Source organism: Ruditapes philippinarum, unplaced genomic scaffold, assembly GCF_026571515.1.
Source record: "Ruditapes philippinarum isolate M1 unplaced genomic scaffold, ASM2657151v2 ctg3637_1_1_1_1, whole genome shotgun sequence".
NCBI lineage: Eukaryota > Metazoa > Mollusca > Bivalvia > Venerida > Veneridae > Ruditapes > Ruditapes philippinarum.
In genome coordinates, this window is record NW_026851565.1 from 18,292 (window position 1) to 38,237 (window position 19,946).

A 19,946-nucleotide genomic window follows, 5' to 3' on the forward strand; every position below is an offset into this window, starting at 1 on the left:
GACGCCCCTTATGGAATGAAATCAGATTTTGTGAAAAGGCGACAGCAACTTCTCGGGCCTTTTCGTCGGACATAATAGCCGATCATTCCGATTGGTATGAGAGTGTTAGATTATGAACAATGAATAGCAAGTGGAGAATTTCGCAGTACAAACATATTCAAATGAAATAATCTTTTCCGTCAATTAATCGCGCTCTTCGGTTTTTTTTATTAATCATTTTGTAGTACACAGTGAGTTATTATGGTTTGTTATTGTTGTACATGTATCCGAAAGCTGTAAATAAAATGATGACCTTAACATTGTAAAAGTCCGAAAATCTATTTATAGAGGTATGTACTATTCGCCGGTCTCCTATCGGTAATTCCCGGTCTCTCCCGTCTATTTTGACCGGGAATTACTAGAGACCGACATATAGGGTCTCAACCCGGTACGGAATTAGACCCAGCCCATTGTAGTCTAGAAAGTAGTTCTTTAAAATTTGGAAGTGGCCCAATTTAAGTCATCTCTAGTTAGATTGGTCATAATTAAAGTGTATTTATTGCATGTGTGTAGTTTTTGTGTGCTATATGATGAGTTTAAAAGTTGTTTTTTTGTGTATTCTCCAGGAACTCATTTGTTGGCGGAAGGATTAAGGATGTACCACCCACCAGCAGTCAGGAGTTTTTAAAGTGGTGAATTTAAACTGTGTTGCAACAAAATGAAGATTTCTGAAAAAAGGAGATGGCTAACCTATTATATTTTGGGCCTTATTTGACTCAGATAGTGTTGATGTTTAAAGTTGAAGACAGTATATAATTCACCAAGAACAGTGGAATCCAGAATTAAGCCTCAAATGTGACTGATTCACTATAGAACAAAGAATACGAAAATTCACCAGGCCGACACCATAGTATCACACGTTTATTGTCCAGTCTCTTACGATTTTAAATTTGGAGTAGATGTTTGATATCGTTACAGATAAATAAGTTTTTTTTCCAAAATGAATGTTTGTCATTTAGTTTGGTTACAATAATGAATAAACACAGATCAACTCATAAAATTGATTATTATTATTATTATTATTATTATTATTAATATACATAAACATACAATTCGAAAAAAAACAACACCAACAACAATAGCATGTTTCATTTTATTTATATGAGATAAAAACAATAAATATGTACAATAATTGAGTAAAAAGGTACATTTTTATGGCATTAATATGACACCATCAACTTTGAAACATTTTATTTAATTTGTTATTCGTGTTTAGTAAAGATGCTGAGGAATTATTCTAAGTTACAAATTAAATTTTATATGAATTATTCAATTGATTGATAATTTTAAAAAAAAATGATAAAAAAAAATGTACATGTACATGGTTTAAGAATAAACAATATAATATATTGAAAGATTAACCATAATTTACTGACTTTTTTCAGTTCATTTTTGACTTATAATCGTCGGTTAATATGACAATTGAATTCTTAAAATTTATTTTACAATTAGAAAGATAGATAGATTTATTTCAGTATTCAGTAATAACATGGTAAAAACATACATGATAAAACAATAAAAACAAATATCAATGTACAAGAAATGCACCATATCAAAAACACCATACCAAGGATAACACAAGAAAGAGAACTTAATCTCTTATTTCCATTGTGGTCCTTAGATACTGATGGTTTTGACAGAGGCATGAAAATGACTTATCACAGTTTTAAATTGAAGAAAGACAATAGTATACATAAAATGATCAAATTAAAATAAGTAAATAAAAATGATAAATAATAAATATTAAAACTAGAGGATAGACACCCTTAAAAGATATAACCCATTAAGTAAATGTTTTTTAACAGATAATTTAAAATTGTACAATTTTGATTCCATCCTAACAGAAGAGGGTAGTTTATTCCACAATACACATCCATTGTAAGCAAAAGACTTTGATCCGAAACCTTTGACCTTAGTTAGCATATAACACCCACTTTCACTTGACCTGGTCCTGTAAGTATGAACAGAATCTATTGGAATAAAGTTTTCTCCCATATATTCAGGGGCAAGTCCATGTTTTATTTTAAAAACATAACTGAGGATAATTTGATCAACACTTTTCTGGACAGGTAGGAAATTTAAAATTTTTAAGTGTTCATTATCAATATGTGACCTATAACCAAGATTAAGAATAAATCTTATTAATTTATTTTGTGTCACTTGGAGTTTATCCTTGCAACATGCATAATCAAAATGACATTGGATGAGGGCCATAACCAGAAGTTTTTTAGGGTGAAATGTGAGATAATCACGCTTTCTATACAGAAACTTTAACCTTGCATTGGCCTTTTTAATAATAGAACTTGCCATTGCTTCACCGGAGAGGGTCTGATCAAGTGTTGCACCTAGATATTTGACATTAGAAGTTGACTGTATATCAGTCCCTTTACAACTGACATGAACCTATGTTTAGAACCAAATAATATTGTCTCTGTTTTGCTTACGTGAAGGGGAAGTTTATTGTCAATCAACCATTGACTGACAGAATGTAGTTCATCTGTCAGTTCTTTTTCAATACATGACCTATTTTTACCTGCAACAAGAATAGCAGAATCATCTGCATAATTTCAATAAAAAAGTAGTAAATGTAAAAACTCAGTATTAAAATAGCGTATAAAACACAAAAAAGAAAACGATACTCATAAAAAAAATTATTAAAATAGATATTACAATTATTGTATAATAAAACTATTATGATCAACATGATCATCATGGTAATAAAACCAGTGTCATATTGTTACTAAGTGTGAACTGATACCTTAAGAGGGGTCTTCGCTAATAGCGATAACATAATAAGGGACAATACACAAGTGTGGTGTTGATCATGCCTTACACAAATGGATTATAAATGATTGTATATATCCGTTGCTATTAATAATCACGATATTACATTTATGACGATAAAAAATAACAATTATAATATAATATTATATATGTATTTTATTATTTCAAAAATGTAAAAGAACTACTGATTTTGACTACTCTTTGGTATGTTCCAAAGAAAATACCACAAGAACTTGAAATTCTATCAAATCACCAATATTAATGATAATATCCAAAAAATACCCCCTATATAGTATAAATAAACTTATACCATATGGGGAGTAAATTTTGAATATCATTGACCTGTATATTTTGGATATTATTGTTAATATTGATAAAATTTCAAGTTCCTGTGGAAAAAAACAAATAATATTCTAATCTCTAGCATGTCTACCAAAGTTCATAATGAACAATGTCTTTCGTCCGCTCATTCATAAGTGATATAAAATTCTGGTAAAAACCAATTAACCATTGGAAAGTTTATAAGAATATCTTGTCATCATATGTCTACTAGTTTATCTTCACTTGCTGCATTTCTTGCTTGGACGCCCTTTGATGCTTTGCATTAATGCTTTTCTAATGGAAAGTTGCAAACATAAAGCCTCTAATAACAAATTTATTTCCTATTGGAGTTTTCCAATGTCACATAGTTCTTGAGTTAACTTTTGAAGATATCCTAAAAGTCTTATGATAACTTTTGTTACCGCTGAAGTTTATTAAACTTCGCCCTGTGACCCCGCTAATAAGCGGATTTTCGTCAAGCGCCCGTTTTATTTCTTAAATCTCGCTCCGCGCCCCCGCGGGACGAAGTTTTATTTCTTAAACTTCAACCCGCGCCATCGTTAATTAGCGAGCTTTGCCATTTAAACTTGTCAATTTTCGACTTTTCGCTTGGCGGGGTCGCGGGGCGAAAACACGAATGGCACAAATCAGCCACCATAATCATGCCGCAACCTGAACACTGTTGGTGGTAACTCTATCAAGCATTTTGACAAAATTATGTCCTTTTTTCAACTTTAAATGTACATAAAAGTTAATGTACCACCTCGAATATTTTCAAATTCCATTGACATCTGGATTTGAAACTGTGTACACTTGTTCACTATCATTCCTCCATTCTGTACACAGGAGAAGGTAATTTTTTTTTTTAATTTTTCAGCAACTTAGGTTGCCCATTTATTTTCCCCGTCATTGGTGAGAGCCATTCCCTACTGTACCTTTAAAGTTATTTGCCTGTAATTTTATTATTTGTGATTGGATTGACACAAAATTTGTCTTAAAATGTGTCCTTGAACACCCTCTAAAGTTTTATGTATGTCTTATTAAAATCCAAAAAGAAATGCGAATGCTATTCTAAAAAAAAACTTAAAAATCTACCCGCATTTTGTTGTTATTTTAAAAAGTTACGAAAATCCAAATTTAAATTCTGCTTGTAAATCATTTATTTCTGTTTCGATTTCTTTGCAATTAGTATTTAAATGTGCTTCTATCTTATGTGTCCACGTTCCGCAAAGTTATTTTAATATTATCCAAGGAATGAGACGATTATTTCAAATATCGTACCCCTAGATATAATAGTTTGCGTATTCTGCTTATTTTTACAAAAGTTATTTGCCTGTAATTTTATTATTTGTGATTTGATTGACACAAAATTTGTCTTAAATGTGCGTATGGACACCCTCTAAAGTTTTATGTCTTATTAAAATCCAACAAGAAATGCGAATGCTATACTAAAAAAAAAACTAAAAATCTACTCGCATTTTGCTGTTATTTCAAAAGTACGAAAATCCAAACTTAAATTTTGCTTGTAAATCATGAATTTCTCATTCAATTTCTTTGCAAATAGTCTTAAAATGTGCTTCTATCTTATGTGTCCACGTTCCGCAAAGTTATTTTAAGGTTTTAGCATGTTATTTTATTATTTGTGATTGGATTGAGTAGAGCACGATGACGATATCAGGCTATTTTTATATAATACATTCCACATACGACTACAGCTCTATATGGATTTTTCAAAGACAGTTCCTAGTTTATAAAATACATTGTTTTTCATTGTTTTAACTGATGTGCAAATATTGTGAAATAGACAGGACTGATTTTAAGAAAATATGAATGCAAGAGGCATTTTATAGTACAAGTAATATCTTGAGAGTTTTAACCTAATATGGGTATGCTGAAGACGATGAGGGTGGATACCAAGATAATAAAATTGACCTTGACCTTCAAAAGGTCAATTCAAAATGGCCGCTTAAAAATACTAAAATAAGTCATTAAAACTATGGTACAATATGATGCAATTAATTATTCTTGTCAAAATCAAATGATTATTCAATATGATCAGATTTTAATGAGATTAGCCACCAAATATAACGATAATAAGCCCAATGGCTCAATAAACAGTATAAGACTAAGATTGAAAAAAAATCACTTTTTATGTTTTGTTTACTTGATTATATTTTTTAAACAATAAACTTAGTTTCAAATCCTTCTTTATAAATATTACCAAAGAATGAATATTTCGTAATGACGAATTAATATTTCGTAATAACGAATTATTATTTCGTAATTACGAAATAATATTTCGTAATTACGAAATAATATTTCGTAATAAGGAATCAATATTTCGTAATTAAGATTTTATATTTCGTTAAAACGAAATAATATTTCTAATTGGGAATTATTATCTCGTAAAAACGATTTCAATTCCGGGAGAAAGTGTGGAAAATGTCACTTCAGGTGTTCCGTAATTTTCAACATTATTTGTAGCTATGATTTTTTTTAAGTTGTTCATTTTGTTTTCATTTATTTTGCACTTATTAAAGTATTTATGGTTTAAAATTAATATTTAATTTAATTATTTTGAAATGTCAAAAAATGTCATTTCAATGCCATAAACACAACACAAAACGAGACAAAAGTGTTTTAAAATATATACTGCAACCCATCCCACCCCTACCCCCAACCCCGACGCCCCCCCCCCCCAAAAAAAAAAAAAAAAAAAAAAAAACAACAAAAAAACAAAACAAACAAAAAAAAAAAAAAAACAGTAGGTCTTAAAAAAAGGAAACAGTAGGAATCGAACCATAGACCTCTCACACATCAATCACTTAACCGGCAATGCTACTGTGGTAGTAACGATAACGTTTACATTTTTAGCAGATATGACTTTCACTAACATTAGTTTTATAGTTTACTTTAAGAACAGTATTCTCACTCGTGGCTACGCCACTCGTGGGAATACTGTTTTTAAAGCCCACTCGATGAAATAAAATTTCATCTTACACACAAACAAACAAATATCCTCTATTAATTCTCGCAAACTTTACTAACGAAATCGAAGTGGAATCTAATATTTCAATGAGTGCTGTAATGTATTCATAATTTACAGGTCAATAAAATAAGACTATACAAAATAAGCAATTAGGCTGTGTATACAAACAAATAAAATATTGTTGTTCCAACATGCAAAAGCGGGATTAAGTATGCGCAAAATCACCACAAAATCTTTTTAAAGGCGACATGTGACACATTATAAAATTTATATATAAAATAAAAGATACCACCTTTGTTAAGGCTTTTCTCTAGAAACTATTAACTAAAGACATAATAATAACATAGTTGCACGTATTTAAAAAAATGAATTAAGGCAGTACGAAATTTTAAGAATATGTTTATCCTACTTAAAACATTATCAGGATCAAAAACTCCTGTTGTAACCCAAATATCTACGACATTATGGCTCTATCTCAATCTATGAAAGTTGTTTTCTACCTCAGGTTTATATATCAAAATGTGTTAATTGAGTGTTGAGCAAACTAGGTAAAAAATAGCCAACTTACAAATTTTTACAAATCCTACTTTTTAAATGGTTACAACAACATTTCTGTCCCATTCATTTATAAAATGTGTAACTTGCTGAAATATTGAAATTAATAAAGAGCCGTTTTTCAGCACATTGTGAACATTACACATGTATGCTGCATGTACGTTTTTTTGTGTGTGGTTTTGTTTGTATTTGTTGTTTTCTGCTGAAAATAATGTCTGCATAATTCATTTTTTAGATTCAATTATAACTGCATTAAGGTATACGATGGATAAAAAGTCAGCTTAAACTTAGAAGTGTATACTTCACCACATTCTTAAGATCCTGTAACACATTTTTTTTCATGGTTTTATTTCATAAATATGATGCTCAAATTAATATTTGTCAATATTGTAAGTTCCAATAAGCATTATTTATAAAGATATTACCCAATTTAACATTTCATGTAAATAAAGGGAGGTAATTAGAAATTTATTTTCTATAAATTCTAAGTCAAATTTTCCAATAAGAAATAAATGCCTGTAATTTATTGATTAAATATAATCTTCTCAAATATTTGCAGTACACATTTTACATATTCTTCGATGTTTGAAAATTGTTTTATTTGCATAAATATGTACATATATAATTTTTTGCTATTGTGGTATTCATACAGTAAAATATCAATCACAAAACATACAGGATCTTTAACAAAAATTACAGAAAACACCAAATGCTTACCATCTTGTTTAAAAATAAGTGACTATTTAATTTGAAATTTAAAGTTAAAGTTAAAAACAACAACAACAATAACAACACCATATTTTCATCGAGTCATAAATTGTCTGAAACCGGGAGATTGCTATGTGTGCTTGCTTTACCATGGCAGCTCTCGAAAATTTTGGAATTCAGTCACGGTGTTGAGAAAATTCTACAAGAAGATTATCACATCATTTGATATACATTAGAATTCCGGGTACCCTCCAATAAATCCAGGATATCTTAAAGTAACAGCAAAGTTATCTATAAAAATATTACTTGTAATAAATCGAGTAATATTTACTTTGACCATATATAAAAGTCACGTGGGTTGGCTACATAGTAGAGGTGTTAAAATATAATTGTAATACACCCTTTGTTAGCCATTGAAATAGTATTTAATGTATAAAGGACTTTCAAAAATGGTTATTATTCAGAGCGGGCGCTATGGTGCAGTGGTAACACTGTCTGCCTACAAATCAAGGGGTCGTGAGTTCGATCCCCCGCTACTCCACTGAACGAATAAATGACTACAAGACTGTCAAAACCAGGACATCGACACAGAATGACGGCAACCATAGTATACAAGAGAAGACCTTAACGGAACAGGAAACAAGTACCGAAAGTACAAGACCGAAGACGACGACCGATAACAGAAGGAAGAACGGAGACAAGAACTGACAACAAGCGAACAGAGACGAGGACCGATAACAGAAGAACTGACAACAAGCGAACGGAGACGAGGACCGATAACAGAAGAACAGAGACGAGGACTGAAAACAGAAGAAGAGAGACAGGGACCGTGAACACAAGAACTGACAACAAGCGAACAGAGACGTCGACCAATAACAGAAGAACAGAGACAGGGACCGATAACAGAAAAACTGACAACAAGCGAACAGAGACGAGGACCGATAACAGAAGAACAGAGACAAGGACCGAAAACAGAAGAACAGAGACAGGGACCGATAACAGCAGAACTGACAACAAGCGAACAGATACGAGGACCGATAACAGAAGAACAGAGACAGTGACCGATAACAGAAAAACTGACAACAAGCGAACGGAGACGAGGACCGATAACAGAAGGACAGAGACGAGGACTGAAAACAAAAGAAGAGAGACAGGGACCGTGAACACAAGAACTGACAACAAGCGAACAGAGACGTCGACCAATAACAGAAGAACAGAGACAGGGACCGATAACAGTAAAACTGACAACAAGCGAACGAAGACGATGACCGATAACAGAAGAACTGACAACAAACGAACAGAGACAAGGAAGAACAGAGACAGGGGCCGATAACAGCAGAACTGACAACAAGCGAACAGATACGAGGACCAATAACAGAAGAACTGAGACAAGGACCGATAATAGAAGAACTGACATCAATCCTCTCTCCGTTGTCTTGTTAACAGAAAAATAGAGACGAGAACCAATAACAGAAGAATTGACAACAAGAAAACGGAAACCAGGACTGATTACAGAAGAATATAGTCGGGAACCGATGACATATGAACGGAGAAGAACGAAGACGAGAACCGATAACAGGAGAACAAAGACGTGAACCGATAACAGAACATCTGACAACAAAAGAACTAAGACCAGGACCGATAACAGAAGAACGAAGACGACGACCGATAACAAAAAACGAGCATCAAAACCCAAGAGTACTCAGAGAAAGGTGCCTTTAATTAATGTATATTTTGCATGCACATGTTTAACCTCCTCACACATACGCAGTAGGAATCTGAGTAGTCACGTTATATGCTTGCATAGAGTGCCAGATAAAATACATGAAAGCTCTATATCTAGCAGATAGGGCAGGGAAGAGTGAATGTTCGCTGCGTAAACCCTAAATACAGGTCTCTTATGTTTAAATGCCATAAAAAATTCAGTACTATCTTTAATATTACTTCTATATTAGTATTATATTGGCCTATAGAAAAATGTCCACCATCTTGGATTATTCGGCCATATTGGATTGTTTTGTTTTTTTAATTCTGTTTTGGTGTCTAATTTGTTTTACCTAAACATGCTTTGTATCAAATTTCAGGTTTTTCCTTTCCTTAAAAGTTTTATTTGATATATCATCCATTTGATATATCATCCATTTCATGTTAAAGAAATTTGGCGCCCATTTTAGTGGTCATTTCAAATGGCCATTTCAATAGTCAAGATCAAGTTTTTCAATTTGGTATCCACTTTTACCGGATTCAGCATACCTTAAATAGGTTAAATACACCAAAATACCACTTGTACTACAAAATGCCTCTAGCAAGTTATAGGGAGCCAAATTCTCAAAGTCAGTCCTGTCTAAAAGAAAATATCCCGTTGTGTCTGACTATTGCAAGTCTATAACGTGCGAATATGCACCTTGCACCTGTTCCCGACACTGAAGAACGGGTTGATGTGGACGAGCTGTTTTACGCGGTGCAAGTTGCAATTTCGGGTTCCTACTTTAACAATTTCCTGACATGGGCCTACCGTTGTAAAAAGTGCGTTTCCTTCCACGGGGAATATTTTAAGGATTAGACCTGTGCGCACGTGTTTTACATGCGTTGAACGTGACGTCGTTACGGCGTTGGTCCGGTTTAACTGGAATTAATTACCTTAGAAAAATACATGTAATTTTGTAATTAAATTTTATCTGATTTAATTCAAATTTTGTTTATACATTAACTCTATGTTTATTTACAACACGCAAAGAGAACGCGAATTTTCCACGAGTATTAAAAATTTGACAGCACTTTTCCGCATATTAATTGAACACCCCTCCTACAAATTTTATTTTAATGTATATAACGACGTTTTCCTTTATTACACTGTTCTAGTCACACTTTAAATATATTTGTATGTTTACAAGTACATGTATACAATTAATTGTCTCCCCTTATCCGTTTAACAGGTTAACTATTTAGTGACGTCATACAGGTGTGACATTAAAAAAGGTTGAGATGTAAACACTGGCGTTGTGCTTAATGTGTGTTTAAAAAAGAAATTCATTTTGAGAGGATTTCATATTTGATTTCTGTAATAATCACAGATGTAAAGGAAAACAAAATCAAGTTCAAGGTATACTTATTTATAGCTTTTTGTTTATACATTTTACGTTTTGTACACATGTTAAATATTCTATATTGATGTTAGCTTGTATCGAGCAGGCCTACATTAAAAACGTTCAATAATAATACAACATATATATGTAGAGTCCCCGATTCAATAATTTCTGAATGATGTACGAACACTACATGTTTTGTCATAAGAAACTACACATTTGTCTTGTTTACATTAAGGATTTTTTCTTTAAATGAAGGTTATAATAACCTTCAATGAAAAGAAAATATCTACACGATAGTATGATAAGTATTAGACATGTTAATATCAAGGTGTACCTAATTAATACAATAAATAGATTATATGTGTTTAAATTCACACAGTTTTGAGCATTGGTTATATTTTTAAACTAAACATGTATATTTTCCTTTCATGTAGGCTACATCTCACTTTATATTAAAGATAATTTTGAATATATACATTGTACAGTAAAGTTATACCCTGGGTGGGAGTATAGCCGGAGTTCCCTTTGATCTGCATTACAAAAAAGTAAATAGTAATGTCAACTTGTATTATAAGTGCAGTGAGCATGTACACAGTACATATACTTATATAATCTCTACTGTATGTTACTTTAAATATGGCATCTAAAATATTTAAGTGGCATATGGCCAAGGTCGAAAATATATCAGAGCAATTAACCATGATGATTAATTAGTAGCTTAAAACTGCTTATAAATGTGTCCTTTGTAATATAAAGTGACTTCCATAAGAGAATGACCCGATTTCACTTACAAAGTTACCTTTTGTTTGAAAAATTGACTCCTTGTGAAAAGTTTGGATTTACATGCTTTTTGTTTTACAACCTACCTATATAATGTGATTTGAACCCCACACCTTAAAATCGCAACATAAATATGCTTAAAGTGGAATATCACGTACAATCTTCGTCCGTCCGTTCGTAACTTTCTTTAAACAAAAGTCACTTAAGTCCTAAAGTTACTGGGTCAATTTCACATAAACTTTATGCTTCCTCGCTGATTCCATTTCTATTTTTATCAAGAATTCCACACAGAAAGTGCATTTAAATTATAAAAACTAAATTTTGCTTGGAAACATGAGCTCAAGTGTATTTTGAATAAGAAAAGGTTCGCATGTTAGTTGCACAGATGTCTTCTTCGAGTTTTTCTAATGTTTTTTATCAAAGCCTAGCCGACAAAATGGCAATTATTTTTCTGAAAACCAGTGTTCCTGGAAAATCAAAGAGAGACTGGGGCTCAAACTTACTTATTGAAGATTTTCCATCGAACAATCACCGGAAGCATCCCGTGAGTGTTATGTGAAGAAGTCTAAATTTCACTATGGCCCCGTGTTCACAAAGTTTTACGGATCAGGATCAAAATTAAAAACTCATAAGTTCTCCCTTTTATATCCTCATAGAATGAATATTCCATATTAACTAGATGAAAGTTGACAAATGCTAATGAAATTCTAAAAAAAAATTATTTTGCATGAAATTGACATTTTAGAGTTGATAAAAAGTGATCCTTCGGACGCATTAAAAACAGTATAATAACCTGAAAATTGCAGACTCGGTTTGATTGAGTGTACATGAGAGATAATTAAGAAGTGCAACAATTAAACATCCCTTACGCCCCCTAGCACCGGCTTGAGCGGCACTCAAAAGTGCTGGACTCAATGATCCCGAAGGACTTGAAAAATATAACAACACTTTTTTACATTTTGTTTATGTACTATTAGATCATTTTTAGTTTTATAAAGCCATGATCATTTGACCATTGTCTAGATATACTAAATGAACACAAGAAGACCTGCCCACGCTTTTACATCAAACATTTCTTTTAAAGAAACTTTAATGCTTCATATTTGTTTCATCTGCAACAACAGTGATTGTCCCTTACCCTTCTGGAAGAGGGAGTTGTTTTTTTACCTTTATCTACAAGTCGGCAAATTATTGCCATCTACATAGGCCATGTGTACAGTTACGTTGGTAATTCGATGTTTGTATTTAGTCTTTGAAACCCTTAATTTTCAAATGAACTGTTCCAAAGTGTAATCAGGGCAAAACTATATTTCACAAATTCAGCAGGTTAAGGGTTAACAAAACTGAAATTATTTGGTGCAACGAAACACAGAGGAGTATTTATATACATAGTTGATATTTAATTTTTTCATATATAAATACAGGATTTGTTTTCGTCGAGTGGTATAAAAATAAATATGCAAGATGAAAATAATCCTGTATTTATAGAAGAAAAAAAACTTGGATTTTCTGTTCATTATAAACAATTTTTTTTACATTACAACTTGAAAAACTACCCCTTCAATTTTGTGTTTCCGCTAAAATTAGAAGACAGTATTCCGGCAAGACACCAGTGAAAATACAGAAAATATGTTTCACTCCTTTAAAAAATATTTTTTTACAGTGAAAATATTGAAAATGAAAATACGCATTTTATTTAACCAATATTTCGTATATAAATTTATAATAATCTAAGTTCTATATTAAGATGATGAATGAAGACATTGCTCAGACAGATGTTCAGGAAGGAATTGAAGCTGACACGAGAAATAACGCCGCTACTATAGAACACACCGAGGTTCATATTGACCTAGCAAAGCACAACAACAATACCCCTGTCATTACAACCGGTAGTACAGATGCACCTGGAGTGAAGGTATCTTTCTTAGTTCATCATTGCATTCAAGTAAAGTACTTAATCAAAGTGTCGGTATGTGTTCTAAGCCTTGATATAAGTATGCGTTGAATAATGTTTATCTGTCATTTTGAATGCATTGCTTGTTATATCATGCAGTCAGTTGACTTTGTTTATTTTGTATGTGGTACTATTTTAGTAAAAACTCTTTACATATGTTATCTAGGGTTAGCGATACAACTATTTTAGATTTTAAATTTGTACATTGTAGATCTATAGGTGAACAGTTGGCTGTTATATAAATCTCAATTTATGTTCAGCAAAATGAATTGATATCTTTTAAAAGTATTATAGCATAAAATCGGCTATTTTTCCCTCTTTTGTCCATGTTAATTATAACGGGGCCAAAACCATGCGTTAACATAGTCACGCGCTCTTGTTAAAAAAGTTGTTATAGCCCGGTTTTACCTATGCGCAATACATACAGGGTCCAGTAAACAAACAAAAAATGACGATTTGGCCTGTTTGCCAGAGTCATGCGCTCTTGTTATATTGGAATAATTAATTCGAGGGCCTCAGTCGCATAACGGCGAGCAGCATTCAAGTAATTATGCCGGCAATACGACGTATAGACATCGCCGCTTATCTTGGTTGTCGCCCTTTCTTAGAAACGGACAGTTGTCAATGTAAACAAATAGAATCTGTCATTCAGTTTAATCCCCCGATTAACTTACAAAAATGGAAAGCACAAAATGAATATAAGAAAACGTTGTTTTATTGACGTTTATATTGATAAATGTTCTGTATGTTTCTTTGAGAGAATAATGTTTTATGCCTGATTTTTTTTTTAAACTTGCGTATTCTGAATTTGAATCTGATGTCACTGATCTTTTTCCTACCGCAATCTGTAATCATTCTAGGAATTTCTGAGGCGTCTGTTTTGTCTTGGGTAGAGTAATGTTATGTTTTTCTTAAGTTAATATATCTCCAAAGTTAAACTTTGTTAAATCAATTAAAATTCGAAATTTCGTTCGGTTCTCAAGTTGTTGGCCCAGGAAAAAATAAAACGCATACAGTACGTAAAACATGTAGAGTTGGATAAATACCGTTCAAGCACAAGGATTTAATGTTTGTGTTTTATATATAATATACATCATGAATCTGTTTTAAAATTTTATGCTATAATAGCGTCAACGCACGTTTATTTCGTGTTATAAAGTCTGCAGAGTCCCTCGAAACTGTTGGAGCCCTCGCCCTACCGGGCTCGGGCACCAACCGTTCCTCGGGACTCTGCAGACGTTATAACACGGAAAAACGTGCGTTAACCCTATAATATTAAGAGACACCACTTACGGTTCTTTTCTTCTTTGTTTGTTTTTTGTTTGTTTGTTTTTTGCATGACGGACCTTGAAATATTTTTTCAGATTTATGAACAATTTAATCTAGGTCTCGACCAATGACTCGTTTACAAAATATATCATTCGCTTACTTCATTTTATTTCCTGAACAATCATTTAAATTGTGCAAAGTAAAATATATAAAAAAAAAAACATTTAATCGCTTTTAACACATAAATTTTCAATTTGATTCTGAGTACATTTTTTTATAATTTGTCGATTTTCCGTTATAAATGAAAGAATTTCATTTGTTATATGCGTTGTACTTTTGAACCTCAGTGGAGCGCCATCAACATAACACTATATCATTGAATATATTGATGAAACACGAAAATAAGTCGGTTCATTTTGGCAGTGTATCATAATTGCCTTTTGTTTACATTCATTACTTTACATTTAATTGTTTAAATTAACCTCACACTGTAATGCCTGATTTTATGTTGGCAGTACACGAGCAATGATACTGGACAGACAACCGTTGTTGTACAGACGAAGCCCGATCCTGCTGATAAGCCAAAAGACTTTGTTGTGACGTCATGTTTTGTGATAATGCTATGCAATTTTTGTTGGGGTGTTGCAGGGTGGCATTATGGTTGTGAGTATTACACAGTTTTGTACTTTATAAAGCTATAGTTAAGTGTTCACTTATTAGAGCCCTGTGTCGTCAATTGTAGGCTATACATATAAGTTCACGACACATATTCGTTTGTGCAATTTTAGGCAGTTTTAATCAGGCATATGAAACATGGAACTGTTGTCTTGTTGGGTTCAAACGTAATAATTTAAGCTCGATTGCGAAACAAGTTCTTGCAACTTATATAAAATCACTTTCGAGTCCGCTTCCTGGAACTAACCAGTAGTGTCATATGAAAAAACGTGGTCGTGACCCGGTAAGGGCTCGAATCCATGACCCCTGGGTTGAGAGACAGATACATTAACCATTAGGCCACCGCTCCCCTTGTAGGAAAAAGATGTGTTAGTTAACTATTTCACGTCATTCGTATAAAAATATTTAAGTATACATGTCTGTTTATGAAACATCAATTTGTTTCTCATTTAAATATTGTAAAGAACGAACGAACGAATGAATGAATGTTATCTATTTCAGTGAAGGCAAATTATGCTTGGCAGCTAGGTGACGAAGTGGAGTGCAGGAAACAAGCGAAAAGGGCGAAAATATTTGTGATATGTGGCGTTATAACCGGAATTTTAACATGGGTGCTTGCACTAACATTGTTCTTCACACTTTCTCCCCTCCGGCCTGGGGCATAGCACACACACACGACTACTTTAATTTATATCATAGCCAACTGTTCAATGTTATTGTTTAAGGTTAACCAACATTAAGATATGAAATAATAAGGTGTGAAATGTGTTTCATGAAATGAGTCGCGCCATGAAAACCAACAAAGTGCGTTTGCGACCATCATGGATCCAGACCAGCCTGCGCATCCGTGCAGTCTGATCAGGATCCATGCTGTTCGCTATCAATTTCTGTACTTGTAAAAGGGTCGGTAAGCGAACAGCATGGATCCTGACCAGACTGTGCGGATGCGCAGCCTGGTCTGGATCCATGCTGGTCGCAAACGCACTATGTTGGTTTTGTCATGGCGCGGCTCAAATGTTAACGGGTAATATAAGTCAGCTTGCTATACCTCAAGATTTCTGCTGCTTCAGAAGGTGCTGGCAAGTTCATGTAATTAACAAATGGTCTCAATGTAATGTGGACTCTACTCGGAGAAAACATTTAATTATGTGTCGACTTTTGTTCTGACATCTGCATTTGTCTGCGTTTTATTTTAGAACGATTTTTTTTTTTTTGGGGGGGGGGGGGGGGTGATTTTTAAAAGCTCAATCTCTATATCCTATGTAACGTTTTTAAACTTGCACTTTACACATTTTTTAATCACTTGTAAATAAAAATAAAAAAAAACAATCGCGTCATTCAGCTACAGTCGGCGGCTGTGCTCCCTCCTTTAAGCTGTTTTTAAAAATCGTTTAAAGTTCTCATTTATAGCGTCTAACGAGTTTGAGAGAACATTTTCAATTATAGATATTGACAATAGACTGATCATTCCATAATAATTGCTTAATTTTCTTAAAAAAAAAACAAACATATTTTCCTTGAGTATATTAGTCATGTTTTATTGATCATGTTTTATTGTTTGTACAAAAATACTCATAATATGTAAATATGCATTTTGTGTCATATTCAGGCAAAAATTACTTTTTATTGTAAATTGATTTTAGCGCTCATCAGATCTCAAGGAATACAGTCAAAACAGTTGTTTCGGATATCAATCTTTATCTTGCTGAACATCTTCTATAACCAGTTTTTTAACAAATGTGCATTATCAATTTTGGGATATCTAGAAGAATATTCAAAGTTAAGTCAGCAAATGCATAGAGAGTCTGGTCAAAACTGGCCGGACAAGCTCTGTACTGGTTTTAGCAGGGTAAATATTAGCGCAGTTATTCTGAAATGTCTTCAACAGACAAAAACTTGTTCTAGCAATGAGTGTTTATTATACTTAAAGGCACATTATGCCTCAGAAATCCGTAATTTTTAATTCTTTAGAAATGTCAAACATTTGTTTAATAATGTTTTAATGATAGATTTATAGCAAACCAGATGTTTAACAACTGAAGAAAGTAGCGATAAACATGCAGTAATGTTTCATAAAGGTAGTAAAAATGTAAACAAAGTAGTATTTTGACTTCCATACAAAATACTGATTCCCTTTGATTGCCAACTGGGCCAAAAAAAAATTAAAAGATAGTTCATGTATATGGCCAAAAATGTATTTTAGGAAATTGTAACAATTAAGATACCAAAAATAAAAAAGTTTTTGAGAAATAAAAACGATATCATTTTTGAGGCATAATGGTCCTTTAAGTATGATGAACATGTTTTGAGTCATTATGGAAATATTGATCTGATTAATGTTTTTGTTGTTGTTGTTGTTTTTCTGGCAGCACTTTTCAGCATTGTACATATACATTTATATATGTATATATATGTAGTTTTATACGGTATTTATTTAGAAAACCTAGACTTTTTTAAGCAAATCATTGCGCGCTTCAGGCCTCTCCCTCGTGGATTCAATACATCCGGGACTAAAGTGATTATCTTTTCGTCTGCCCAGAGTCACTGTTGATCTAGATACTCATTGACCTTTATAATGGATGCAGTTTGACTTCAGGCATTAACGAACAATATTTACAATGGTTTTATTTAATTTAATATGATTATTTTTGTACAAGTCAGCTGTAGTAAACATCTGCATACATATACAATGACAACATTTGATGTAAGCTGAGACATAAGATAATTTTCTTATGTCCCAGTTGTAAGCTATTTTTCGACAAACATACCGTCATGTGAAAAAACCTTGGTGACCCTTTAAAAGCAGGGGGTTTTTTTGTGACAGAATTATGCCCCTTTTCGACTTAGAATTTATGTTAAAGTTTTTGAAATACCTCAAATATTTTCAAAGTAGATTGAAACTTTGCACACTTGTTCACCAACATGACCCCAACCTTTAGACAGGGGGAAGTAACTGTATCAAGCATTTTGACAGAATTATGCCCCTTTTTTGACTAAGAATTTATGTTAAAGTTTTTGTAATACCTCAAATATTTTCAAAGTCCATTGACATATGGCTTTGAAACTTTGCACCATGACCCCAACCTTTAGGCAGGTTTGAAACAAGTTGAAATTTTATACTCTTTGAGAGCATAATACGACTCTCTCCAAGCACTAAGAATAGTCGAGCGTTGCTGTCCTACCAACAGCTCTTGTTAAAACTGGCTACAAGAGTGCGGACGTTCGTTCAAACAATTCAACCAAGGCCAAAAGCAGTAACATTTTTGCCTTTTGGATTTTTTGTTGAAGTTTTTAATTTTAATTATGTGATTTTCATTTACACAATATATTTAGAATAGTCAATCAAATCGAGCCTGCAACATTTTCAATTTTGTCTTGCTAGGCTTTCTTTAAGGATTCTTTTTTTCTCTTTATTTAACAAATAAATGTTATAAACACAAAATTGAAAGGTGTGTCTCATACTTGAGTGTGTGTCTTATAATTAGTTCCACAATTCTTGCTGTTTGTATCGTTGTCTCAATGATATCCGACCCTTGCCGCTGTTGTAGATCTTCCTTTTGCCAGATCTTTTACTGTTTTAACACGTGTGCTACTTACTACAACTATATATATTGTCTATTTTACAACGTTTTTAAAAAATCATAGAAAATGGCGGTAACCAATAGTTAGGGACCTCTCTATTTTTAATACATGCTTGTATTATACATACTATATTTTTTAACTTATTTATTGTTAAGTGTATGAATCTATATTTTATTATCATATTTACGCAAACAGATTCTGATACAAATAAATGTTTAAAAAAGTGTACTTATCATGGTATCATACATTATATTTGTAATAAAACATTGCTAGAGAGTTATTGTCATTTATTTCTATCAGGAATATTTATGCTGATTGCATGCCCCACTTTATGATGCGATCCGAACGTACCTTACTTCCCTTGTACGACCAATAGCTAATGAATTTTTCTATATAAACAAAGAAGGCCCGACAACAATGCACTCGCCGTTCTTATTATCTCCCTGTGTATTTTCACATTGAGGGCGCCATTTTGTTTGAAAAATGTGATAAATAAAAACATTTTTGTCGAATTTTGTTGTGAAAACTATCTAGAATGAAAGAAAATGGTCTAACTAAGAAAATGAATCCGAACACCAATATCTTTAATTCAGTCGTTAACGCTGTACGTTTAAAGTGTTGTTTACGTGACGTCACAATGTAGCGCCAAAGAGCACGTGCCAAACAATCAAATCATGTACGCTATTTTAATGACGCAAACTAGTTAAGTTTTACATCTATTCCACTTTTAATAATTTGTATTTCGCTTGAAAAATTATAGAATGAAATAAAATAAACATACAAAGTTTTATCAACGTTTTCAAAATTCGTTATTCTGAAAATGTTTCTACACACGGTAGTTTTAACGACAGTTTTTTTTTCAACCAACTGGAACAGCCTTTAAAGAACGTTTCTATTGAAAACTCTGAGGCGAAAACAAATTTAACCACCAAACATAAAGTCTTTATAATAATAATTATATTTTTTCTTGACGTGTTAGAATGGAAATAGATATTAATTCTTCGTGCATTATTGTATTATAATGCACGTTTTTCGTTCAAATGCTTTGTAATTATTATATTACTACGCATTTGAACTCAAACCGTGCATTATTCTACAACAATGCACTCAGAATTGATATCTATATCCTAAGTAACTTAGAAGGAACATTGTCAATGGCCATTAGACGGCCCTTATTTTGAGATCATTTAGTCACCATGGA

The 19,946-nt window shown here is 32.5% G+C and overlaps 1 protein-coding gene across 2 annotated transcripts; it reads left to right on the forward strand.

The window, feature by feature from the left end:
- The first annotated feature begins 10,330 nt into the window (after positions 1 to 10,330).
- LOC132745488 (uncharacterized) lies at positions 10,331 to 19,021 on the forward strand. 2 transcript variants are annotated; one of them, XM_060734533.1, is made up of 4 exons: positions 10,331 to 10,482; positions 13,010 to 13,180; positions 15,004 to 15,151; positions 15,665 to 19,021. In XM_060734533.1, the coding sequence occupies exons 2-4, from the start codon at positions 13,013 to 13,015 to the stop codon at positions 15,826 to 15,828; spliced, it is 480 nt and encodes a 159-aa protein (XP_060590516.1). In that variant the 5' UTR covers positions 10,331 to 10,482; positions 13,010 to 13,012; the 3' UTR covers positions 15,829 to 19,021. The 2 variants fall into 2 exon arrangements, with proteins under 2 accessions (XP_060590516.1, XP_060590454.1); XM_060734471.1 differs by having other exon boundaries at positions 10,342 to 10,499; positions 13,013 to 13,180.
- The last annotated feature ends 925 nt before the right edge of the window (positions 19,022 to 19,946 follow it).

Bases quoted from the DNA above. Each gene is read 5' to 3' on its own strand.
- LOC132745488 (XM_060734533.1), top strand. From the start codon at position 13,013: ATGATGAATGAAGACATTGCTCAGACAGATGTTCAGGAAGGAATTGAA. The intron at 13,181-15,003 runs GTATCTTTCTTA...TTATGTTGGCAG, and splicing joins CAGATGCACCTGGAGTGAAG to TACACGAGCAATGATACTGG. The intron at 15,152-15,664 runs GTGAGTATTACA...TATCTATTTCAG, and splicing joins TGCAGGGTGGCATTATGGTT to TGAAGGCAAATTATGCTTGG.